This window comes from Bubalus kerabau, chromosome 5, assembly GCF_029407905.1.
Source record: "Bubalus kerabau isolate K-KA32 ecotype Philippines breed swamp buffalo chromosome 5, PCC_UOA_SB_1v2, whole genome shotgun sequence".
Classification (NCBI taxonomy): Eukaryota; Metazoa; Chordata; class Mammalia; order Artiodactyla; family Bovidae; genus Bubalus; species Bubalus kerabau.
In genome coordinates, this window is record NC_073628.1 from 112,726,184 (window position 1) to 112,753,380 (window position 27,197).

Here is a 27,197-nt window from a genome sequence, read left to right on the forward strand (position 1 = left end):
AGGCAGTTTGATTTTGGAGGAGTTAAATTTGGGGTCTCTACCAATTTGACCATGCAAAGGATTTCCACAAAAGCAGAGGAGGAGCAGGATTCAGAAGTGTACCAGACACCAAAAGAAAGAGGGTTTGAGAGAGTCCCTTGTGGCCCACAAATATGCCTGCTTCAGAAAGATGAAGTAAGTACAAGGGCATCTTGGCTAGGTTAGAAAGGACAGTCAGTCACTCTCTGGCATGGACGTTGAACACTTCAGAGTGTTCTGGGCCAACCATCTTTCTAATTGTCCTAGGGAATGTTGTACTGCCAAGAACATTCAGAGATACTGATCAGATCACAAGCAACACGCCCCAATGCATGGGACCTAAGAACTGTGTGGGAGAGAACTTGAGCCTGGCTTACAATGGGGCTTTAGACATATAGGATCTTCTAAGGAGTCCAGGTAATACGACCCTTGTAGGAAAAAATATCTTTGAGTGATAGAGTGGGCTATGGCTTCCAAAAGATAGGAAGAAATATATGTTGAGCAAGTCACCTACTATATAAAATGGGAATAAAGGAAGAGTGCCTGGCACATGGACTTCCCTGGTGGTCCAGTGGCTAAGACTCTGCACTCCCAATGCAGGGGGCCCAGGTTCAATCCCTTGTCAGGGAACTAGATCCCACATGGTGCAACTAAGACACAGCACAGCCAAATTAATGAATGAATGAGTTTTAGGAGTACCTGGTGCATAGTAGGGCTTCAGTAAATATTAGCCCCACTGGTACTAGCAGTAGGAGCAACAGCAGTAGAAGTTCCACATACCATGTGTCTGTGGCTGACATTCTTGGTTGTGCCCTTAGCCTCTCACCCACCTCATCTCCATCCTAGAGAATTTTAGTGCCCTGGAAAGATGTTCGCTCCTTTGTAAAAGAGTAAACAATGTGTTTTAAGGGTCAAACTGTTTGCAGAGGCAAAGCAACTTATAAGAAGCAAAGAGATTCCATATATATGTGTAATATGCAATATTTATTTTTCTCTTTCTCACCTTACTCTGTATAACAGGCTCTAGGTTAATTCACCTTAGTTCAACTGACTCCCATTCTTTCTTTTTTATGGTTAATATTCCTTTGTATATATGTGCCACAATTTCTTTATCCATTCATCTGTCAATGGACATCTAGGTTGCTTAGGGGAAAGAGAGGGTGGGCCTAACTGAGGGGCCTAATTGAGAAGGTAGCGTGAACATATATATAGTGCCTAATGTGTAAAGTGGATAGCTAATATATATAACACAGGGAGCCCAACGAAGCTGCTCTATAACACAAGGAGCCCAGCCTGGCACTCTGTGACCACCCAGAAGGGAGGGATAGAGGATGGGGTGGGAGGGAGGCTCAAGAGGGAGGGAATATATATATATATATATATATATATATACACACACTATATAAATATATATGCCTCCCTAGTAGCTCAGTGGTAAAGAATCTGCTTATAATACAGGAGCCACAGGAGACATGGGTTCAATCCCTGGGTCCAGAAGATCTCTGGAAGAGGGCATGGCAACCCACTCCCATATTCTTGCCTGAGACTCCCAAGGACAGAGGAGCCTGGTAGACTGTATAGTCCATAGGGTTGCAAAGAGTTGGACATGGTGACTGAAGTGACTTAGCATGCACACGTGCATATATATATATATATATATATATAGTTAGTTTTAGCTGATTCGTATTGTTACACAGCAGAAATCAGCACAACATTGTAAAGCAATTTTTGTTCTTCAGTTGCTAATTCATGTCTGATTATTTGCAACCCTATGGACTGCAGCATGCCAGGCTTCACTGTCCTTCACTATCTTCTGGAGTTTGCTCAGATTCATGTCCATTGAGTTGGTAAAGCCATTATTCTACAATAAAAAAAAAAGCAGAAAAATTAAAAGAAGCAAAAGTCATCTCCTTGTGAGTCACAGAAGGAAATAATAAGTGATTGTTGGCAGTTTGGGGGTGGTGGCACGGGTGTGGCATATATCTGGTGGGAGGCAAAGCAGGAGCTGCATGGCCCAGTAGGGGAAGACAGAAGCAGCAGATGTGAGCCCACAGGGGATACAAACTTCCCTCACCTAGAATTTTCATAGAGGATCCCCATCCCCTCCAAGACAAAGCTCGACTTCCTCCTAACCAGTTGACATTGAGATTGGACTCTGACATCAGTTGTGACACATTCATGCACAATGTGAGTGAGAAACAGCCATGGATTTGGCAAGTCATTGGTAATCTCAGCCCAATTGTCTCTGTGGAGTGTGGATGGAGGAACCAGAGTGGGAAGGGTCGAAGAGTCTGCAGGAGGTGAAGAGGGGCACCCTGGTGCAACAAACCCCTAAATGATGGGGCTAGAGCAAAGCAATTTCATTCTTCTCCACTGTCTCCTCTTCACTATGCCAAAGTGGAGTGATTCTTATGTGAGATGAGGAGCAAACAAGACATGTAAACTGGAGCACACCATGTTCCTATGAGGACTTACAGAATCATTAATGAGAAAAGCTGCAGGGTATGAACAGGATAAGGGCTTTTACTGGCCATTGCCCACTGGCTGCTTCTGCAGATTATTTAATTATCAGAAGACGACATTCTATAAATGGTGTTATTTTAGGTTGCTTGGGGTTTCAAACATAGTGGGCATTCTTAGACATTGAAACCCTGAAAAAATTATCCTCTGGTACGAACTACATGTCCTGAAATTGGGGTGGCCCAAAGATAGGTTTGAACAAATGGCAGGAATATACAGAAAAGCTATACAAAAAAATCATAATGTCCCAGATAACCACGATGGTGTAATTGCTCACCTAAAGCTAGACATCCTGAGCTTGAAGTCAAGGGGGCCTTAGGAAGCATCACTACAAACAAAGCTAGTGGAGGTGATGGAATTCCAGCTGAGCTATTTCAAATCCTAAAAGATGATACTGTTAAAGTGCTGCACTCAATATGCCAGCAAATCTGGAAAACTCAGCAGTGGCCACAGAATTGGAAAAGGTCAGTTTTCATTCCAATCCCAAAGAAAGGCAATGCCAAAGAATGTTCAAACTACCACGCAATTGTACTCATTTCATGCACCAGCAAAGTAATGCCCAAAATTCTCCAAGCTAGGCTTCAACAGTATGTGAACTGAGAACTTCCCAAAGTTCAAACTGGGTTTAGAAAAGGCAAAGGAACCAGAGGTCAAATTGCCAACATCTGTTGGATCTTAGGAAAAACAAGAGAATTTTAGAGAAACAATTACTTCTGCTTCATTGACTACACTAAAGCCTTTGACTGTGTGGATCACAACAAAGTGTGGAAAATTCTTAAAGAAATGGGAATGCCAAACCACCTTACCTTTCTTCTGAGAACCCTGTATGTAGGTCAAGAAGCAGCAGTTAGAACTGGACACGAAACAACTGACTGGTTCAAAACTGGGAAAGGAGTGCATCAAGGCTGTGTATTGTCACCCTGCTTATTTACTGATATGCAGAGGACATCATGCAAAACGCCGAGCTGAATAAAGCACAAGCTGGAATCAAGATTGCAGGAGAAATATCAATAACGTCAGACATGCAGAAGACACCACTCTTATGGCAGAAAGGGAAGAGGAACTAAAGAGCCTCTTGATGAAGCTGAAAGAGGAGAGTGAAAAAGCTGGCTTAAAACTCAACATTCAAAAATACTAAGATCTTGGCATCCAGTCCCATAACTTCATGTCAAATAGATGGGGAAATGATGGAAACAGTGACAAACTTTTTTTTCTTGGGCTCCAAAATCACTGCAGATGGTGACTGGAGCCATGAAATTAAAAGACACTTTCTCCTTGGAAGAAAAGCTATGACAAACCTAGACAGTGTACTAAAAAGCAGAGAGATTACTTTGCTGACAAAGGTCTGTATAGTCAAAGCTATGGTTTTTCCAGTAGTCATGTATGGATGTGAGAGTTGGACTATAAAGAAAGCTGAGTGCTGAAGAATTGATGCTTTTGAACTGTGGTGTTGGAGAAGATTCTTGAGAGTCTCTTGGACTGCAAGGAGATCAAACCAGCCAATCCTAAAAGAAATAAATCCTGAATATTCATTGGAAGGGCTGAAGCTGAAGCTCCAATAGTTTGGCCACCTGATACAAAGAGCCAACTCATTGAAAAAGAATCTGATACTGGAAAAGACTGAAGGCAGGAGGAGAAAGGGATGGAGTACAAGATGGTTGAATGGCATCACCGACTTAATGGACATGAATTTGAATAAGCTCTGGGAGTTGGTGAAGAACAGGGAAGCCTGGTGTGCTGCAGTCCATGAGGTTACAAAAAGTCTGACATGACCAAGCAACTGAATAATAGACAGGCTTGAGGAGGGCATGGCAACCCACCCCAGTATTCTTGCCTGGAAAATCCCATGGAAAGATGAGCCTGGCAGGCTGCAGTCCATAGGGTCCCACAGAGTTGGACATGACTGAAGTGACTTAGCATGCATGCATGCAAAGATAGTTTTATGCATTCATGAGTAGGTGGAGTATTAATAAACAATCACCTTTATATGTGATACCTTGAAAGATCTCCTCTACTAGAACATCCTAGTAATCACTGAATCCTTTGTTTCCAGAACAGTGTTGTTGGTCACTAAGTCATGCCCCATTCTTTTGCAGTCCCATGCAATATAGCCCACAAGGCTCCTTTGTCTATGGGATTTCCCAGGCAAGAATACTGGAGTGAGTTGCCATTTCCTCCTCCAGGGAATCTTCCCTACTCAAGAACTGAACCTGTATTTCCCACATTGGTAGGCAGATTCTTTACTGTTGAGTCACCAGGGAAGCCCTATTTCAGGACCTGACACTGTATAGATGCACAATAAAGGCTGAATTGATAAATCAATTATAGAAAATATCTTTCCCATTCATACTCTGTAGTGCCTAAGATTTTGGCATGAGGGTGTGTGTGTGTGTGTGTGTGAAGCAACACCCTCATCCAATAGCAAAGAAATGATTACATTGTAGGTCTCCAAAGCCTCAGTAATAACATCTTCAGTTTTCATTAATCAAATTACTTTTCTCCCATGGTATGAGAGTGGTTAGAAAGCCTGGAGTGCTTGAGAGTTGAGGGGTAGAAATGGCTGAAAGAGTGTAAAAGGAGACAAGAAACAACATCAAGCTTTGCAAAATCTTTACCCTCTACACACTCTCCTCTTTGTTCAGTCTTGTCCAAAACAGGGACTTCTTTCTCATGAGACCACAGGCTGTAAAACCAAGAAGCCAATACAGGGCTTGGAGATGAATGATGCCTGGATTGGTCCTGTTAAAAATTTGCTTCATTTTCTAAGTGCTAGTGGCTTTTTAAAATATTTTCCATTTCTTTCTCTCCCTTTGTCTGTCTGTCCACCTCTGCCACTTTCCTCCCTTATCCTGCCCACAAGTGCTCCTTCCTCAGACCCACACGCATCCTGATGGCTTTGTTCCTTACTTGCAGAAGGTGTGTTTGGAGGAGTGTGTTTCAACCAGTAACTGGAAGTAATCACAAGGCACCTGCGGACCAGCTCTCAACGTCCTTGTTTTATGGGCATATAACATTCAGCCCTAAAAGTTTTACAGAACAGTTTTAAAGTCATTTCAACTCATGTCCTTTTCCTCAAGCCACCAGAGGTTTTTTTTATTTTAGACAGAAGTGACTTTGGGAATCATTTCCTTCCCACACACCACTCTGGCGGTCTTGTGCTGAAGTGGGGAAAAGTTGGAACTTGGGAATACAGCATCACTTTGGGAGCTTGGCTGTCTGCTACTGAGATTTCATCTTTTAATCAGCAACTTCTCTCGCTTTTCTTCCTCTGCACCATCCTCCAGACCACACAACAACCCTGTCTTATTGTTTTAGTTTGTCTCTTATAATCAAAGCTGAAAGGTCTTCTAAGAAGGCATTTGTGCTCCCCGCCAGTCCATTAAGCAACAGCTGTGCCACACATGGCCACCAGTTGCTAAATCCAGGGAGCCTCATTCATACTGTGTTCTGTGTATAAGTCAGTGGTACTGGTACGTATTGAGTTCAAGTTCCAGTACCACATTCAGATATGCAAGAAATGTAATCTTTGTTTATTCTTCTATAATTGAATTTTATTTCTATTTTGAGCCTCTCTGTTGCTGGGTAGTAGAAATTTACTCTCAACGTAATTTCCTTTGCTTGGAACTGTATCTAACTGCAGATCTGGCTTATAAATGCCAAGGTCAAATAGGGAAGGTTCATTTTATCGTTAGTCATCAGGTGATGATGATCATCTGAAATGACCCTTGTTCCCATCACAGAGTCCTCCACCTTCAGGGATTCCCTGGAAGGCCCTCTGTTACCCTTCCCTCTTAGCGTCATTGGGCAGCTAGTTTTTTTTAGAACCAGGTGCTTTAATCAGGAACCCATCACTAGAATGAGGCAAGACCCCTCCTGTTGTCAGATCATATGCACATATTTTGAATCTTTATCCCTTTATTGGAGTCTCAAAAGATGGACTACAGTCCATTTTATCTGGACCCCCCATCATCTATACATTCCCATTATGTCCTTTTTATCTCTTCTTTCTTCCTCCAGCTTAAGAGAATCTTTCCAAGGCTAAGAGGATGGTGGTGGTGTTGGTAATGTGAGGCAAGGATTACTTTCCTGCATTTATCCACCATGCTAACTGAACCATAGAGTCCTCTCAGTGTCTTAGTGGCATAGGCTTTGGAAATCTCACAGCCAGAAAAGGACTGCTGCTTTCCTTGCTTTTCACTCTTTCATATACCTCCTAGTAAGGTAATAAATGAATGCAAGAGAGTCTGGCAATAGGATAAGAGGGAGGGAGGCAAGGAACCACTTGGGTGAAATGTTAAATTTACAAAATGTTGCTGAAAGTCTCCCCTGCATAGGTACTCCTGTTCTGGTCATCAGTTCCTAGAAGCCCTTTGTGGGACAGGTATTAGAAGGTGAATGAGAGTAGAGAAAGTCCAATAGTGTCTTAAAGTGAAGACTGAGGGGCCAAGGTATGGTTAAAACAAATATTGGTGTGTCTTTCTACTTCCTGTTTCAATGTGGCAGGTGACATCAGAGAACACAAAAGAAGGAATTCTATTGTAGAGGAAATCCCATCCCTCCCAATCTACCACCAGATTTATCTATCAGCTGTGTTTTATTTTTTTCCTCCCAGATGAGGAAAGACAAACACGAACAGTGGTTTCGATATAGGAAATGATAATTAAATTTTTTGAAATTAGAGACGTGATAAGGAAAAGGATTGACACTACAGAAAAAAAGGTGTCTTGTACAAATCTGACCTACCAGTAAGGTCTATGAAGCATTCAGCTTACTTTCCCAATTCCTTAAAATTTCCTTTCCTCTTACGATCACTAATTTTAGGCCAAAGTAGTTTTGAATGCCAGTATATTGTCTCTGAAGAGATTGGGCACTTGTCTATTTGCAACTCTGTTCAATTCATTTCTGTCTTCTGGGTGCCCATGGTCTCAAGATTAGAACAACTTGGAAGCAAAGTATGAGCATCTTAGAAGCAAATCAGAGCTCCTCATGTGAGGGTGTTTGCCTGCCTTGCTTGGTGATGTCTGCTATCCCTCTGGGAGGTTTGCCCTGTTTGTGGCCAGACCTGAGCTTTCATTTTCTAGTTGAATGAAGATGGTTAGGTGAGAGCCAGCGAGGGGTGGGGGCAAATGAGGGCATGTGGCCAGGATGCATTATGTAATTGTAATAATATTGACAAATAGTCTAATACACCTTTCCAGTTACTTTGTTCTGGAAAATAAGCAAAATGTTTATTAATCTACATTGCTACTTCAATCTTCATAACAACCCTTTAAGGTAGGAACTCTTGTTGTGACCACTGAACAGATCTGCAAAGAGCCTAGCAGTTTTAAGCAATGTCCCCCTAAATAAAGACCAATACATTCCCAGTGAAAGTCCACAGCCAGAGAAGGAGCCCTGGTCCCTCCAAAGTGCAGTGGTGTGAGGCCCCACTTATAACCACTCAGAGTCGGACCCACACATGGTGCTGGTAAATAAATGAAAATGGAGGAAACTGTGGGGCGTAGGTATCTGCTTCAGGAAATGGTGCTGATTTGTTTGAATATTAGTGCAAAATAGTCCTGGAAAGTAGCATTTTGCACCATCTTTTCCTTGTTTCTACTAAGTTTCTCCTGGAAAAGCATTGCCCATTTCCTTGAGAGGGTGAGAATTTACAGTTCTGGATCCTCCCTGGTCAGACCCAAATGGCAGAGAAGGAGGGAAGGAGTTGCCATTCTGGCAGCTGGACTTAGTTTTTACTTATTATATTTCATGTCTTGTTCCTTCTTTTTAAAAAATTGAAGCATAGTAATTTACAGTGTTGTGTTAGTTTCAGGTGTGTGTGTGTGTGTGCATGCGTGCATGTGTTTGCCAAGTCACTTCAGTCACATCTGACTTTTTGCGACCCTATGGACTGTAGCCTGCCAATCTCCTCTGTCCATGGGATTCTCCAGGCAAGAATACTGGAGTGGTTTGCTGTGTCCTTCTCCAGGGATTCTTCCCAACCCAGGGATCGAACCTGCGTCTCCTGAAGCTCCTGCATTGCAGGTGGATTCTTTACGGCTGAGCAACCGGAAGTCCATACGTGTATGTGTGTGTATACACTTTTTCAGATTCTTTTTTGTTATAGGTTATTACAAGATACTGAATACAGTTCCCTGTGCTATGCAGTAGGTCCCTGTTGTTCATCTGGTTTATATATAGCAGTATGTATCTGTCAATCACCAACTCTTATTTTATCCCTCCCCTACCTTTCCCCTTTGGTAACCATAAGTTTGTTTTCTATGTTTGTGAATCTATTTCTGTTTTGTAAATAAGCTCATTTGTATCTTTTTAAAAGTCATATTCCACATATAAGTAGTATCATATGATATTTGGTTTTCTTTGTCTGACTTACTTCACTCAGCATGACAATCTCTAGGTCCATCCATGTTGCTATAAATGGCATTATTTTGCTCTTTTTATGGCTGAGTAACTATATATATATATATATATATATATATATATATATACACCACATTTTCTTTATCGACTCCACTGTCAATGGACATTTAGGTTGCCTCCATGTCTTGGCTATTATAAATAGTGCTATTATGAACATTGAGATGCATATATCTTTTTGACTGAGTTTTTGTTTCTTCTGGGTATATGTCCAGGGGTGGGATTGCTGGATCACATGGTCACTCTATTTTTAGTTTTTTAAGGAACCTCCATACTGTTCTCTATAGTGGCCTCACCAATTTCATTCTTACCATTCCCAGTGTAAGAGGGTTCCCTTTTTTTAATACCCTCTTCCGTTTCCTTCTTAATGAAAAAAAATTGTCACCTTTGTTTTTTCAGATTTTGGATGATATTTCTCTTTAGATTCTGAATTTTTATACCTCCCTCAGGCTTTGGCGTGAGCCTGTATGTGTCGTGTGTGTGTGTGTGTGTGTGTGTGTGTGTAATTATTATGAAAATGTGGAAGAACTTTTATAAACTAAACCATGACATAAATTAATGCCTTTCATCCCCATATGGGTGTATCAGTGTGTGTGTGTCTGAGTAACTAAAATGCACCCCTCTAATAACTTAACCAGTTTGTCTTGGCTGGGATAAAGAGGGGCTGAGACCAGCGTGGGGCCCCAGAGCACGAAGGAGGAAGGAGAGCATTCAGGGGCGGAAAGGGTGTGAGGATGAACAGGCAGTGGTTGGACCACTTGAATGTCTGCAGCAGAGCAAGATGCATTGTCTGTGGCTGCTCATTCCCAGCCTTTCCCCTTCCCCTCAGGCTGCTTAGAGTTGGGAACACAGCTTACCAAGCTGAGGTGGTGACAGTCCATAACATGAATTATCCACATGGTGTCTATGATTGTCTCACTCAGTCCTGCATGTGAGCTCTCAGAGGCCCAGGAAGAGAACAGGAAGGACTCTCAACCATAAGCCCATGGAGGCTCCTCACTTTAGAGATGAGGAGGTCTAGGAAAAAGTTAAACAGCAGGGCCAGCATTACATAGCTAGTCAGAAACACATTTCAAGGTCCTTAAGTTCTGATGCATAACCTTGAAATCTAGTGGGAAGAATTACCATAAGAGGTCCAGGGTCGTGTACTTTTTCCTTAACAAGTATTGGTGTGCACAGCACTCACTCCTCAATGAGAATATGTAGTATGCTATTTAAGCCACATATAGTAACTAAGGGCTTCCCTGTTGGCTCAGACAGTAAAGAATCTGTGTGCAATGCAGGAGACCCGGATTCTATCCCTGGGTTGGGAAGATAGAAGAGAATGGCTACCCACTCCAGTTTTCTTGCCTGAAGAATTCCATGGACAGAGGAGCCTGGCAGGCTGCAGTCCATGGGGTTGCAAAGAATCAGAAATGACTGAGTGACTAGTAACTAAACTCATTACAAGGCATTCCATACAGATAATTTGGGGCTGGAAGTCTTTGGAATCAAAAACGTAACTCTGAGAAAATATGTTCAAAGGCTTTTGCTTTGCATTAAAATTTAAGTGCTGTCTGGTTAAATCTATATTCTCCTTCTTTGATAATATATCTTGAAGGTATAGTGGAGGAGAACTCTGGCCAGTTGTCTTGAGCATGGAGGAGACTTTCTGGCAGGGTTGAGGATTTGCATTTTTACACTTCTTCTTCCTCTTGTAAATAACCAAGTTGACTGAAAGGAGACTGAATATTTTTGGATTTGGAGAAATCTTATCTAGACTTGAGGCCAGATTTCTAGAGGTTGAGAGGTTGCTAAGAAGCCCACTGTTATCATGACCACACTCATGTCCACTCTGAGTGCCCTGGGGCCTCACTGCCTGCCAGCCCTGTGTCACTGACACATGCTGCTTTTGCCAGCCCTTCTTCCTGGAATCTTACTTCTTTCTTTCAGCTCTAGTTCCTTTCTCTACTGCTGGAGGAGATCCCAAGAGGACTTGGGCTAGACTGACCATAGGATGAGAGCTATTTGATATTTGCTCAGGGGCAAGAATATGGATAGAAAATAACTACTGATTGGGAAGCTTTTGGGTCCTTGGATTAGTATTTCATGAATTGTGCTCAAAGTAATTCAGTACTCCAGATGACAAAAAGTATTCTGTCCCAAACGAGTTCTATGTCCAAACAAGTATGGGGACAAAGGATTAAAGAACATTGTTGTAGGACTTTTTAGAACTCTTAATGTAACAGTTCTCAGGTACAATGTGAATCTTCAGAAGGTTGGTATGGCACATTTTTCTCAAGCACATTTAACCACTGACACTACTTTTTTTTGCAAAGTTATCACCCAGGACCAGAGTTTATAAATACAATTTGGGAAAGGCTACTCAGCATAGACACTCAAAACTTTTGGCAAGTTACAGTCTTTCAAAGTTTGATATCTGGCAAATTGATGTAGGTATTTTTCAGAGAACAGAAATGTGTTCTCTTACAATCTTCATTGATGTGAAGGTTGATATTGCTGTTGGAGAACTGAGAGCATAATGGAGTATGAACTTCAGTGATGATTATTACTAAAACTGGATATGTAAATATGAAAGGGAAGGCATCTTGAGAAGTGAACATATTTCAATTCCCCAGGTTTATTCAAATACTAGGCACCCTGGATGTTTTTAAAATAGATCTGTTTTCAAACTTCTTTTTAACTTTATATTGACGTAATAATGATGTACAAATTAATAAAATTATACAAAATACATTTTTATAAAAGACTAATGTTGATTTTTTTTTTACTGGAAGTAATAGAAATGATAAACCAGGGACTAGTTTTATTTTGGATGTGAAAGTAGACAGTATATCTGAGGACAATTCTAAACATGCCTTGGTTGATGTCAGCATGACTGACTAGACTGGAAGAAACTAGAACTTGGATTTAAAAACTGTCCTGCACAGCAAAAGAGACACAGATGTATAGAACAGTCTTTTGGACTCTGTGGGAGAGGGAGAGGGTGGGATGATTTGGGAGAATGGCATTGAAACATGTACAATATCATATAAGAAACGAATCACCAGTCCAGGTTCGATACAGGATACAGGATGCTTGGGGCTGGTGCACTGGGATGACCCAGAGGGATAGTACAGGGAGGGAGGTGGGAGGGGGGATCAGGATGGGGAGCCCATGTACACCCGTGGCGGATTCATGTTGATGTATGGCAAAACCAATACAATATTGTAAAGTAATTAGCCTCCAATTAAAATAAATAAATTTAAATTAAAAAAAAAATAAAAACTGTCCTGCAAATTAAGTAGTCACTAAAAAGGCACACTGAGCTGCCCATTACAGAAACCAATGGATATGATGCTGGATACCCTGGTGATTGTGTTCTGCCCATAAAACCATGTAAAGTAGTTGTTTTTCGGGTATTGCATAGAGTTCAGGGTGGATCATATGGAATATCATCTGGCAAAAGAAAGGCAGAGAGATTCTTTTGGGGGCTCCTGCTCTACTCAACAGACTACTGATATACAAAGGGCTTAGGTATGAGGAATAAAGCAAGTCCTGGAAACTAGGATTGGATCTAGGACACAAGGTGGGGTGGGGCCAGCCAGCAAACACAGCTAAGGTGACTCTGAAGCCTAGGGTCGGTTGGTCCAGACCTGTTGACAAGCTGTTTCAGGTCCTGGAGATGAGAATTGGTCTGATCCTGATAATGTTTAGGGGTGAAAAAGGAAAGTCTTCCATAGGGAGAGGAGAAAAGCAGGGACTAGACAGAATTTAGGACACTCAGAGATCCTAAGCCTTTTCTTTTGTAACAACAGTGATGCCACTGGGTGTTTCATCCAAGTCCATAATGGATGTAATGAACTCTTCTCTGAAATATCTCTCTTGGTGTTCTTGGGGAGACTGGGAGAAATGAGGGTGGAGCATATTCCCTGTAGTGCCTGTGACATTTGGAATTTCATGATAGTTCAGTTGGACATCTCTTTTGTCTCAGTGGTTGTTAGTTCCTTGAGAGCATGGGTCATAAAATCAGAAGCAACACATACAACTGTCACTTACTGAACTCTTTCAATATGCCAAATGCTTGAAAAAAAAAAAAAAGAAAGAGGAGTGTTATTATCTCTACTTTACAGACAACAGAATTGATCTTCTAGAACATCAGATAGCTGTTCAAGTCCTCAGAGAATTGCATGTGCTTTCATTTAAGACCAATGGCTCTCAACCTGGGAAGTTTTAAAAAATATTGAGTCATGTACCCTATCCTCAGCTATTTGGATTCATTTCACTGGGGCTGGCATTTGGACATCTGTATTTTTCAACGCCGTGAGGTGATTTTAATGTGCAACCAGGGCTCAGAATCTTGGCCTTCTCTCATGTCGCCTTGTCATATTGTTATCCCTGGTGTCCAGTACAACACTCACCCAAGACAAAGGTTAGAGACATGTTTATTGATTAGTTCAGAAGGTGTTTGTGGCCAAAGGGAAGAGCAGGGGCTGAATGCCACTAGAAGTTATAAACTGTTCCCCTTAGAGGCTGGAAATGAACACTGTTTCCAGAAGGCAGAGGCTGATTATTCATTATATGCTTAGAGATATTTTGCAAACCTTCCATTGCAGGTGGTGTTGTCCTCAACCCAGCCTATTATGGCGTGCCTGGCCACACCAACATCATGATCCATGAGGTGGGGCATGTCCTGGGACTCTACCATGTCTTCAAAGGGGTCAGTGAGAGAGAATCCTGTGATGACCCCTGCAGGGAGACTGTGCCATCCATGGAGACAGGAGACCTCTGCGCCGACACTGCCCCCACTCCCAAGAGTAAGCTGTGCCAGAACCCAGCGCCTGCCAATGACACCTGTGGCTTCACCCACTTCCCAGGGGCTCCATTCAGCAACTACATGAGTTATACAGGTATCACCTCTGTCCTGATGGGTTTCTTTTCTGTTAAGGTTACGTGGAGGCCTTTGCGGGCTGGGAGGGTGGAGGTACGAGAATTAGAGAGTATCATCAAGAGTCATTCATGCCAGAAAATTGAAGCGTATTTGTCATGGCATTTATTTTTCATGTTCTTGAAGAACTTACAGAAATATTGAAGTTTGGATTAGTCTCATTGACTACATTCTCCTCCACTAAAAACTAAAAGAATAACACACCTCTGACACAAATAGTTAAAGAGAGAGACAAAGTCAAACGCTCTCTTGAGAGCCCCTTGACCTCTAGAACTTGGTTATCCTGCTTCTTTGCCACATTCTTAGGGATTTACTCTGAAGGAGAGTCCAAAAATGATGGAGAAAGAGGTTTTTGGGTCAAGGTGGCTGTTTTTACTGGTTTTGAAGTTGATCAGAAAGATGGTTCTGGTTAATGTTAGGCTCAGAGTTCCTTTTTCTTTTATGTTATTTTTAAAAGTATCAGATTCTCCTCTTCCAACACTAGCCAAGGGCTGATTCTTAGTCTTCCTATAAAAAATGGTGTTGTCTCACTTAAAAATGGTACTTTCCTGGTCCTGGGGACAACTTTAGTGTCTGGTTTTGTTGTCTTGGATTATGCTTCTTCTTTATCCTTCCACATCTTTCCTGTTTCTGTCAAAAAGCAATACTAGTCATCATCTCCTGATAATGGACTTACATTTATCCCTAAAATTGAGGAGTGATGTGATTTGATGACTTATCCTGGTGGTGAAGGAAAGAAGTAATTTTTCTATAAGGTTCAGGGACTTGGTGATAAGTTCCAGAACCACCCCCTCCCCCCCAAAAGGTAAATGATAAGAAGCTGGCTGTGCCTTTGAAGGGAAGAAAGAGTGCTGAACTAGTCCTGTCTATGACCCATCAATATATTCCTATCTAAGTCTAATCTAGGCACATGATTCAGGTACGTAAGATTCATGAGGACCAGCCCTCCAGCAGTGTCCCTTTCCAGGGCAGAGGGACCAGGCAATGGGGTGCGGAGGGCAGAGCTCTTTAGACACCACCTTTGAAGTGGAGAGAGAAAACACCTAAGAAGTAAGGAGAGTGTTGTGTGCGCTTTCATGGAAAAAGACCTGGAAACTAAGATAACTCTTTCTAACTTTATGAAAAGTGTCCCTAATGGGGAATTTTGCAGCTCCAAAAGGAAGCTGGGGATCACCACTCCCGGGTGTGATGCCTCCTTGACGTTTTGGCCCTCTTCCCTGGAGCATCTCCACTGAATGCTCACTAACCTTGGCCAAAGTCCCCAGGCATAAAGCAGGTGTCTAACTACGGTCGTGGATAAAGGGTCATACGCTGAAACACTGCCATCTTGTGGTTTCCTGAATAAACAGTGTCAGCTCAGAGCAACCTGTACCGCAGGGCTTGAGTCTCTCACTGGCCCAGCCCGAAGTAAACGTCGAGCCCAATTTGCTTTAGAGATAAGCCACTGCTCTTCTCTGCCTTCTCTTTCCCATCTCCAGCCTAGATACTTTCTGGCAAAATCGATCCCCACTTTGGTGGACTTCTCAGGGTAAAGCCTCCATCTCTCTTGTTCCCTTTTTTGTCTCCGCAGACGATAACTGCACTGACAGCTTCACCCCCAACCAGGTGGCCCGAATGCACTGCTATCTGGACCTTGTGTATCAGCAGTGGAGCCAGAGCCAGAAGCCCAGCCCCATCCCCATCCCCCCCATGGTCATCGGGCAGACTCCAAAGTCCCTCACTATCCACTGGCTGCCTCCGATTAGTGGAGTTATGTATGACAGGTGAGAGGGCGCTGGCTGTGGGTGAGCTGGTATCTTTCTCCATGGCGTTTCTTATGAATGAGGGAAAGAATGTGAAGTTGGGGGAACCCCAGTTTGTAAAAATAAGTGGGCGCCATTGCTCAGGGCTGCGTCGGCCTCCCTGCTCCGTCCTTATCTCCTGAGCAGGGTTCCTGGGGCTCTCATGTAAGCCAACACTGCATCGTGTGTGCCTGCTCCTTGGCTAGGGGCATCTCCGATGTTTCCTTATGTCACATCTGGCATGGTCCCAGGAGCTGTGAAGAGGTTAACAAATGTGGTAACGATGATCTGGCAAAACTGGGACGGCACTTGCTTCCTGTCCAGGTCAGCTGTTCTGCTTGGAGTAAGGATGGAGAACAGTAGTAAGGGGCTTACTACTTGCACAGCAGTGTCTGGATGAAGGGAAGTGCACCGTCTTCCTCCAGGCAGTTCTGGGGCTGGGTGGGTAACTGGCTATTCAAGCCATGTATCAGGGGCTTAACTGGTTTGGGTGGGTGTTTCTAATGCCTCTTTTCTATCTTGTTATACCCTGTGCCTGCCTCAGTTATGGCTATTATATCTCATGTGATTGTCATTATCTGTTCATTTTCCTGTCTGTTCCACTGCTCAACTGGCAGTTCCGAGGGGGCAGAACTGCTTTCTGTTATCTTGGTCTCTTGGCCTGCCACAATAAACACCTAATTCATATTTAGTGAAGAGAATCATTCTAGCTAAAGTTGGTTTTTATTCATCCTCTGCATATTGCTGTAATGATTACCAGGAACATTTCTGTGGCAAAGAGAGACGGAAGGAAAAGGGTGACCTCTGACAATTGGTGGGAAGATGGGGGATGTGGTTTAATGGGGAAGGGTCGGAACCCCATCCACGACCTGCTGTCCGTTTTCCCAAAACCTGCCACTGTCTTCTAAATAACCAGTGGTCGTGGTTTACTGGGGCCTTCTGTGTGAGAGGCATTCACTATGTGAGATATTTTACCTGAAATTATTTTCTTTAGTCCTCGCGGTGAGCCCAATCCCTGCTGTATCTGTGAGCAATCCAAGGCAGGGTAGAGGTGAACTGGGTACATCCCTGGGAATTTCAGAAATGGAGGATGTGGGATAGATTGTTTCTTTGAATTTGGGGCTTTCTCATTGAGCAGGTGGATAGCCCCTCGTCTGTGTGACACCTTTCCGGGTGTCAGATCCCTGCTGAGGAGACGAGTGTGTATTCCAGCTTTTCCGAAAACCTAGGAGAGAGGACAGGCAGAGACAGGGATGGGAAGAAGCAGGTGAATCATTTTGCAAAGTAGCTTTCCCAGCCTCCTGGGATCTTGGTACTTTGCTAGCCCAATATGCACTTACTGCATGATGGTACTTAGACTCACAAGCCTATAAAGCAGTTTAGATTTTCATCAGCCCCCAAGCTCTCACAGACCCCTTTTGTGAGTTGACCTATGTCTCTGTGATGTGTGGAAGAAACCTCTTCTTGCGAGTGTGACCTTGGGTGGCTCTGGCTGAACAGTAGGCCCTCTGTGGGTATGTGCAAACCCACGTTTTTACATCAGTTTATGTAACACGTGTAAACAATTTAATCTTTCAATTCTCTCTCTGGTACAAACGTTACGATAAAGCAGACATCACTGCTGGCTGGCTGCGAGGCTGTTGGCAGCAAAGGCTGCAGTTGGCTTCCTTTTCTCAGCGAGGTGGGCCACAGCGCCGCGGCCTCACGACACGTGTGTCGGGGAGACTCACGTCACGTTCCCAGGGATTTGTGTCATGCTTGGAGTTGTGTTTACTCCTCCCCAGTAGGTGTTTGGAATCCTTATGTCAGAGAGAGCCCAACCACGCACTCAGCGGCGGCCCCGGAAGAGCCAAGTGCATCAGGGAACTGTGGTTTGGAATTGTGTCCGCAGCGGCCGTGAGTGCTGACTGCAGTCACGGGTTGCAGTTAATGACACCTTTTCGTTGCCAAAGTCCTGGACACTTGATGGTGTTTGGGAATTTGCTCAGAGGAATTAAGAAATTTCTGACTGTAGGCAGTTCATCTCTCTGAGCCTAAGTATCCTCACTCGTAAACAGGGATGAGAAATAATTTATGAAAAGCATCTCGTGGGACAATGCCAGGTATTAAGCACACAATAGTGTGCTTAATACACAGCAGCTGGTAGTGAGAGGGTAACAGGTAGGAAGGCCAGAGGTCCCCAAGCGGCAGGAGGAAATATACAGCGAGTGTATTTCCTCCTCCACACAAAATTGAAAGAGGCTTCTTTTAATTCTGTGTTGAAGACACCTGGTTCTGCCTTGAGCTAATCAATGTGTTTTTCTTATGGAAATGTTTTTCTTAAGCTATGTTAATTAAACTATGTTATCTGCTTTGGAACTGCCTGTCTTCCAAATGGTTCCACCTAAGACTAACTTTTTCACTTTTCTCAAACCTTGGGTCGATAATGGCTCAACAAACCAGTATTCATGTCAATTGTTTTATGGCCAGGGGATGACACACCTCCTGCTTTCCTATCTCAAAAATGCATATTGTGGAAGAGCAGCATGGCGAAACTCCCTCAGGCTTAAGGTGTTTCTTTTATCTGATTGAGAAGACTCTTGAGAGTCCCTTGGACTGCAAGGAGATCCAACCAGTCCATTCTGAAGGAGATCAGCCCTGGGATTTCTTTGGAAAGAATGATGCTAAAGCTGAAACTCCAGTACTTTGGCCACCTCATGCGAAGGGTTGACTCATTGGAAAAGACTCTGATGCTGGGAGGGATTGGGGGCAGGAGGAGAAGGGGACGACAGAGGATGAGATGGCTGGATGGCATCACTGACTCGATGGATGTGAGTCTGAGTGAACTCCAGGAGTTGGTGATGGACAGGGAGGCCTGGCGTGCTGCGATTCATGGGGTCGCAAAGAGTCGGACACGACTGAGTGACTGATCTGATCTTTATCTGATTAGAAGCTAACAGACAATGGCTCAGCTAGTAAAGAATCTGCCTGCAATGTAGGAGACCTGGATTTGATCCCTGGGTTGGGAAGATCCCCTGGAGGAGGGAAAGGCTACCCACTCCAATATTCTGGCCTGGAGAATTCCATGAACTGTGTAGTCCATGGGGTCACAAAGAGTTGGACACGACTGAGTGACTTTCACTTTCAATAAGCATAAAGCACCTTGTTAAAAACTAGCAAGCAGGCACTCTTTCTGTCCCCTTCTGATGTTTATGTCAGAAGCTTTTCTGATCTCTGTTATACTTTAATAGAACTTTGCTACAGAAAAGGGTCCAAGTAGTCAAGCCTGGTCTCTGACCCCAAATCAAAATCCTCTCTTCTGGAGGTCACAAATCCCAGCGTAACACACAGCTCACAGCAGCAACCTTTCAGTAGCACAATTATTACCCTTATTTGACAATACTGTTTTTCTACCATATTATTGGATTTTACTTTTCTCTTGCTGCTTCTTGAGAGACCTTGATTCGGTACCTCCGTTTGCAGATGGATCATTCACAATGGGGTTTCCGCAAACTATTACGTGTAAAATAAGCTACAAGGATATGCTGTATGTCATGGGGAATATGGCCAATATCTCATAATCGCTGTAAACGGAGTATACCCTTTAAAATTGAATCACTGTATTATATATCTAGAATTTATATAATATTATATAACAGCTAGCCTGGCGTGCTGCAACTCATGGGGTCGCAAAGAGTCGGACACGACTAAGTGACTGAACCGAACTGAGACTTCAATAAATTAAAAAAAATTCTAAGTATCAGAAACAGGCTTCATCAAGTGATTGACCCTTGCTATTTAGCTATTGACATTACTCTTCAAGATATGGTGCTTGAAGAGCTCTTCAAAGTCCTTAATAGTCTCAAGGATGCCCACAGAACAAGCTCTCACTGAGGGACCACTTAGACCAGTCTCTGTCCTAACTGCTAGGCACAGAAAGAATAGAGCTCAGCCTGGAATCCCTCCAGGAGAAGGAATGGGAATGGGTATTGTCAATACCAAATATCAGTGTCCCAAGATGGGAGCTAGAAGATGCAGTGGGTGCCCAGAGGGGAGAGTGCTGGTTATCCAGAGGAGTCAGGCTAAGTACCATTGCAGGGGATACACTTGCATAGGTTTTGAGGGATGAATAGGAGCTTGCTAAATAAAGAAGCTTGGAAAGTCGACTTAGCAGGAGAGAGTACATCATGTTTCATGGAACTGTGTGATGGGCAGGATGTTTTTGTGAAGTGGTGATTTGTTATTGTGATGGGAACATAAAATTCATGAAGAAACTGAAGGAGGTAAGGCTAGAGCTCTTCTCTGAAGGATCTTGGGTCATGGTCAGGAATTTAGGTGTATCCCCATAGGTGTTGGAGAACCAAGAGGCATTACATTTCATATGACCCTTATATGTGTGATTAAAAAGTAGAGTGTTAAAACATAAGACCACATATAGCTAGTAAGTTTACTGTGAAAACTGCTGTTTGTTTTACTCAGGGGAATGCAAGGAGCCTCTGGCTGACTTACTGAGAATCAGCATAGAAGCTGTTTTATGCTGAAAGATTCAGATTGTAATTATTTTGTGTTGACCATTGCTGGGATAGAAGTCCTCTTTCATCTCCACAGGCCTCCTTTATGACTTAGTTAAATTCTTCTGCTTCATAACCTTGAGATTTTCATGTCACTCTGAATTTTGCAAAGGTGAGGTCTATACAAGAAAGGAGTGAGTTGCGAAAGAGCTGTGTTCCCAGTTACCTCCCAGGGCCTCCATACCCACTGTCACTTCCCTGCCCCCAAAAGTCATCTGAATTTTGTTGTTCCAGTTCATCTGACCTATTCTTCCCGTCTCCACCCCCCGCGTTGTTTTCGCAGGGTCCCGGGCAGCGTGTGTGGCGCCTGCACTGAAGATGGCACGTTCCGTCAGTACGTGCACACAGCTTCCTCCCAGCGCGTGTGTGACTCCTCAGGTTACTGGACTCCAGAGGAGGCCGTGGGTAAAGGACCATGGCTTTTTCATTTACACCTCGGTGGCCACTGAGAATGGGGGTGGAGGTAAAGGGTGAAGTGGTGGCAGTGAGAATAAGGCAGTGTGTGTGTCTGTGTGTGTCTCTGTGTGTATGGTTTGCTGGAAACCTCCAGGGGTCTGCAAGTGACTCTGGCTGGGATCTTTGTGCGGATGGCCCACCTGTGCTTACGGTGGTGGTGGCAGTGCTGAGTCAGAGGACAGACGGGGGACAGAGGGAGGAGAACTCTGGGGACGACTTCAGGATGAGCTGGCTCAGGCACGTCATGCTATTTGTGCCCGCCAGCCCATGGAACAGCCTTGCCACAGGATGATGTAAACTGATATCGTCCCCGCCTCTATCAGGAAACACTCATGCACACTTACTGAGCCAGCCGGGATGGGGGTGGGGTGGACTAGGTGTTCCAAACTCATCGTTCTCATCTATGCTATTTTATGAGTCTATTAACCTGTGGTGCTGGTTGTGCTTTGGATGTGATCTAAGCTAGGCTCTGGGAGGGGAAAATGTTTTTAGCTGTTGTCCCCTTTCCTGTCCCACCCCCCAACTTCTCAGTTACATATTCGCTCACATACGTGTATCAGTGCCTTATAGCAAATTAGAGTATGAATGCTATCCTAATTCAAGTCCCAGATATGCTGTTGACATGAGTTTCAGCATCTTCTGATGAATGGCTTGACTTTTTCCATCATCACTGTCCTGTTTGGTCCATCAAACCATCAGTGCTTACCTAGTCATCATCTTCTCTTTTTTCTTTTATTATGATTGTAAAAACAACTCCATCAGATGTGTTGGGCATGGTCCTATTTGAGTTAGTTTGCAGTCTTGACTCTGATAAGAAAAAAAGGAGAACGTTAGTCTAAGAATCTACCATGTCCCCTTGGGCTCCCAGTTACTCAAACACCAGGAGCCTGAAGGAGAAATCTGGAGGGAGACAATTGACCTGACTGATCATACAGGACTTTTTTCAAATGAGTTTTCAGGGAAGAATGGAAAGTGACTATAAAATTTACATTGGCACGGCACAGGACTCATTTAGAGATGGGCATTTCATAAAAGGCCACTCTTGTGGCAAACAGTTTGTCCTGTGTTAGTGTTTTAATGCCTATTTGACTGTCTGGCCCTGCACTTTTTCCTTTTTAATTCTTGGAAAAATTTAAAGTTATCTGGTAGAGGTGAAAGGAATTAGAAGTTCTGGGTTCTAACTCTTGTCTTGTGTCTCCAAGCAAACCAAATTAGCTTTTAGGGCCTCCACTCCATCTTTTCACATGAGATCATAATAAAAACTTTCTGACAGACGGTGCTGCTGTTGAGGAGTTGGCTTCCAAGGGCCTGCAGTCTGCTAGTATTTGGGGATGACTATTGGAAAATACTGCTGGGAAATACTGGTGTACCTTTGTTTTGAACAGGTGAAGAATCAAGTCATATTTTAAATATATAAAATGAAAGGAATTGACTCCCAAGCAGAACACACACAAACACATATAATTACAGATATGATCCAAATGTATTTAATGATACTTATTGGACATTTATTGATCACCAACTACATTCTGAGTGCTATGAAGATTAGAAAATTGAACCAGATCTAGTCCCTGCTTAAATATCATCTTCTTGGAGAGAACTTCCCTGGCTACATGATCTGAAATAGCCCCCAGTCTGACCCCATCATTCTCTAGTCCTTTTTCCTCCTTTATTTTTCTTCAGAGATGACATTACCACTTGAAATTACACCTCTTTATTTACTGTTGCACCTATCACCCTATGGTAAGATATATGTGGTCAGTATCTTTATCTTGTTCATTACTCAATCTCTGATACCTAGATTAGTGCTAGATATAAAAGAGGTAGACAGTCAATTTTTATTGAGTTAATGAATGAATGGATTCACAATATAGGGAAAAAACAATAGGGACTGAAAGATGTAACACACACACACACACACACACATTTGAACTTATTTCCTCTGGGATATGGAACATTGTTTTCCAAATCCTGAAGGGATAAGTCATTCTATTATTGCACATATAGTTTGCAAATATTCCTATGAAACATCGTACAGATCTTCTATACTAAGTAAGTGAAAGTGAAAGTCACTCAGTCCTGTCTGACTCTTTTCAACTCCATGGACTATACAGTCCACGGAATTCTCCAGGCCAGAATACTGGTGTAGGTAGCCTTTCCCTTCTCCAGGGGATCTTCCCAACCCAGGGATCAAACCCATGTCTCATGCACTGTAGGCAGATTCTTTACCAGCTGAGCCACCAGGAACTACTAAGTAAGGCAGCGTTAAATAGGCCTTATTTTATAAATGAGGACACGAAGGCTTAGAGAGACTGGCCACAGTCACACAGCTAATGCACAGCACCAAGCAGAGCCGAACTACGTTTTTTTAATTTAGCGGTTTTCTTTTAATTCCCTTTGTGGGATATAAAAGGAAACCACCTTGTATATAGATTATTTCCACAGAGATGACCTTAATATGTTAGCAATCTTTGATTTTTCACCATTACATTTTTGGCTACCTGGCCACTGAATCTCCTTTTTCTTCTTCTCAAGAAAAGTGTTTCTATTTCCTGTGGGTAGTTTCCTGATCTCCTGCCTTACACATATCTGAACTAAAGGGGAAATTTCAGTGTATGGTTTTAAAGTTTGACTTACAGTCCTTTGGAAGGCTTTCTAAGGTATGATCTTAGGGAATCAAAGTTTTGTGAAGAGCCTAGTTAAACAGTGTAGCAACAGCCTGAAAAAAACATTGGCCTTATTAATAAAATAGGGCTTCAGAAGCATTGCTTTATCATAAATTATTAATAAACTAAGTACAAATAGTTCTTCTTGGCTCAAGAATTCTTTTTTTAATTTTAAAAATGTTTTAAATTTATTTATTTGTTTATTTTTGGCTGTGCTGAGTCTTCACTGTTGCCTGTGGGATTTCTGTAGTTGCAGCGAGCAGGGGCTACTCTTCATTGTGGTGCTCAGGCTTCTCATTGCGGTGGCTTCTGTTGTTGCAGAGCTTGGGTCTAGAGCATGGGCTGAGTAGTTGTGGTGCATGGGTTTAGTTGTGCCAAGCATATGGAATCTTCCCCAACCAGGGACTGAACCTGTGTCCCTCCATTGGCAGGCAGACTCTTAAGTCCTAGACCACCAGGGAAGTCCTGCTCAAGGATTCTTTAAGGCTTACCTTATCTCCAACAGCCTCATGTTTCCACTTAGGATCGGGGTCACTCCATTCTCAGTGCCATGCTGGGTTTCTCTTGTTAAAGGGCACCAGACAGAGGTGATTTGGAGCACAGTGCTTTAGAATTGTTAGAGCTTTATCTTCAGTAAGGGCTTCCTAGGTGGCTCAAGGGGTAAAGAATCCACCTGCCCAATAAAGGAGCTGCTGGAGATGCAGGTTTGATCCCTGGATCAGGAAGATACCCTGGAGGAGGAAATGGCAACCCACTCCAGTATTATTGCTAGGAAAATCCCCCAACCTACTAAGCTGACCAGTTCCTATAAGAATATGCTCAAAATTCTCTTCTTCATTTTCTTTCCTGACTATTGATAGGGGTGACTCATTTTCAGATTTTTATTGGTGGTTCCTGATGCATCTGTCTTTTGGCTCATCTCCCTCAGGGCCTCCGGACGTGGATCGGCCTTGTGAGCCGAGCTTGCAGGCCTGGAGTCCCGAGCTCCACCTGTACCACATGAACATGACCGTCCCCTGCCCTGCAGAAGGCTGCAGCCTGGAGCTGCTCTTTCAACACCCGGTCCAAGCTGACACTCTCACTCTATGGGTCACCTACCTCTCCATGGGCTCTTCCCCGGTGCTGTTTGACACGGAGATCTTGCTGGAACACCAGAAGTCTGTGCACCTGGGCCCCTTGGACACTTTCTGTGACACACCGCTCACTATCAAACTGCATGTTGATGGGAAGGTCGTGGGGGTGAAAGTCTACACCTTTGATGAGCGGATGGAGATTGACGCAGCTCTCCTGACTTCTCAGCCCCACAGTCCCCTGTGTTCTGGCTGCAGGCCTGTGAAGTACCAGGTCCTCCGTGAGCCCCCGTTTGCCAGCAGCTTGCCTGTGTTGGTGACGCATCCTCACCGGAAGTTTACAGACATGTGAGTTGGGCAGCAGGGCTTTCTAAACCATGGGGCCTCCTGAGGCTTTGGAAGTGCGTTTTGCTTCCTTTTTCTTTGTTGTGTTTTTTTGTTTTTGTTTGTTTGTTTGTTTTACATTCCAACATGCCCTTATTTGGAGAAACATTCAAACCCTCGGAGGGGCTTTTATTCTAAAGTGGCATCTCTGAGATGAACAAAAATATTTCCCAGAAAAGGGAAAGTGGATGTCCTGATTGATGATGCCATCATTATGATTATGGACAAAAGAGGTCCGTGAATGATATGTTGGTGTCCCCTGGTGGCTCAGATGGTGAAGAATCCACCTGTAGTGCAGGAGACCTGGGTTCAATCCCTGGGTCAGGAAGATCCTCTGGAGAAGGACATGGCAACCCACTTCAGTATTCTTGCCTAGAGAATCCCTTGGACAGAGGAGCCTTGCAACTCTTTGCAGGGTTGCAAAGAGTCAGATGCAACATGCATGTATGTTCCAGTTGGGCTGAAAGTAATTGCCAGAAATAAGTTGATCAGAGTCAGATGCTCCTATCTGGTGACACCATCTGATTTTTGATCTTTGCCGCAACTTTTAAATAATCTGCCACAGCTCCTATATCATTCAAAGGTTATAGTCACCTCTTCCACAGCTAAGCAGAGAAGCCAAGGGTTCCTGAAACACTATGCTTTCATGACTTTCATTTTTCACTCCTCCTTTATTTCCTCCCTGCCTCCTTCTCTCTTTCCTTCTCTTACAACCCTTCTCTTTCTCTTTCTTCTGTTCTTCCTACATTTAATGAGTTCTTCAGTGCTCCTGGCACTGTGTGCTCAGTGGAGGGGACACAGACTAAGATAAGATCATTGGCTTAAAGAGTTCAAAAGTAGGAGGCCGGTATCTCCAAAGGCAAATTTTCCTCACCTCATAATTTTTTCAGAGGCTGCCATGAGGGCAGAACTCTGGGTAAAACAAAAGTTTTATCAGAGGTGCTATATTGGTTAGTTTTTGCCACATGAGAAATCATCACAAAACATAGTGGTTTAAAACAACAAACACATTTCTCATGGTTCTGTGTGTTGGCTGGGTGCACTCATCTGGACCAGCTTGACCGAGACTACATGGCCCCAGATGACCTCATGCACAGATGAAGCTCAGCTAAGATGCTGGCCTGGCTGGGAGGATGAAGTTCTCTTTCCACATGTCTCCTTCACTGGGAGGCTTTGCCTGGGCTTGTCCTCATGGTGCTTCACCGTGCTCAGTCGCTTCAGTCATATCTGACTCTTTGCAGCCCTATGGACTGTAGACCGCCAGGCTCCTCTGTCCATGGGATTCTCTAGGCAAGATGACTGGAGTGGGTTGCCATTTCCTCCTCCAGGGGATTTTCCCCATCCAGGGATAGAGCCTGCATCTCTTATGTCTCCTGCATTGGTGGGCAGGTTCTTTACCACTCATACCACCCAGGAAGTCCTCATGGTGGTAGAAGGCTTTCCAGAAGCAGGAAGGGCAAGTCCCCAAATTCTCATACTTTTCAGGCCTCTGCTTGTATCACTCATGATACCATTTCACTAGTCAAAACAGATCACAAAGAATTTCAGATTCTGGTGGTGACAAAATTGATTCTATCTCTTAATGAGAGAAACAGTAAAGTCACATCACAGAAGGGCATACATCTGGGATGGGAAGAATTTGTGGCCACTTTTCAGTCTGCCATAGTTACAAATGAGTCAAGAAAAGCGTTCACCTTGAATTTTACTGCAATTTTCTTCCCATACTTGCTCTCCGAATTAGAACTAGAGGATAGTGAAATGGTCAAAAAGCTCGTGCAAATGGGAGGATAGATCATGGGACAGGTCTGAAAAGAAAAAAATGTTAATTAGGGGGACTTTCTTTAGTAAGCCAATTAAAATGTTATTTGTTATCTTTTTAAATAATTTGTTATTGTTATTTTTGTTACATTTACTAAGTCAAGTTTTGTGTTGCCTCATCATGATTTTCAAAATATAAGCTATCTAATGATATTTTTTAACTTCATGATTTTCAAAGCATGAGCTATTTAATGATATTTATTATCTAACTTGATATACACACATTCTCACACATACACTTACACACAAAAACCATTTAAGGATAATAATATTCTATTTTATAGATGAGAGAACTAAGGCTTAACTTTAATTTTGTTGAACAGAGCTAGTAAGTGGCAAACTCGAGAATAAAATCCAATTTTCTGACTGAATCTCATTTTGGTTCCTTAGCAACACATTACTTTTACAAACTCAGCTCATTGAAGATTGGGGCTACCTGCTGCTGAGTTTTCTCCCCAAGAAGCGTAAACATGTCCTGATGCTTCTTTCCAATCCTTTCTCAGCTAGAGATCAGTGTTAAGACTTTTATGCATGGCTGGATGAGAAGTCAGACAGAAACCTCCCTGTGAAAGGGAAGCCATCAGAATTGA

At 43.3% G+C, this 27,197-nt stretch overlaps 1 protein-coding gene and 1 non-coding gene across 2 annotated transcripts in view; both read left to right on the forward strand.

The window, feature by feature from the left end:
- Positions 1 to 27,197, forward strand: part of PAPPA2 (pappalysin 2) — a 320,885-nt gene that overhangs the window by 122,551 nt on the left and 171,137 nt on the right. The window contains exons 4-7 of the mRNA XM_055582744.1: positions 13,551 to 13,844; positions 15,453 to 15,645; positions 20,497 to 20,618; positions 24,264 to 24,753. Of these exons, the coding sequence (XP_055438719.1) occupies positions 13,551 to 13,844; positions 15,453 to 15,645; positions 20,497 to 20,618; positions 24,264 to 24,753 (1,099 nt within the window). The remainder of the gene's footprint in view (positions 1 to 13,550; positions 13,845 to 15,452; positions 15,646 to 20,496; positions 20,619 to 24,263; positions 24,754 to 27,197) is intronic.
- Positions 576 to 648, forward strand: TRNAG-CCC (transfer RNA glycine (anticodon CCC)). Its single transcript has one exon. It is a non-coding gene; the product is annotated as a tRNA-Gly (tRNA).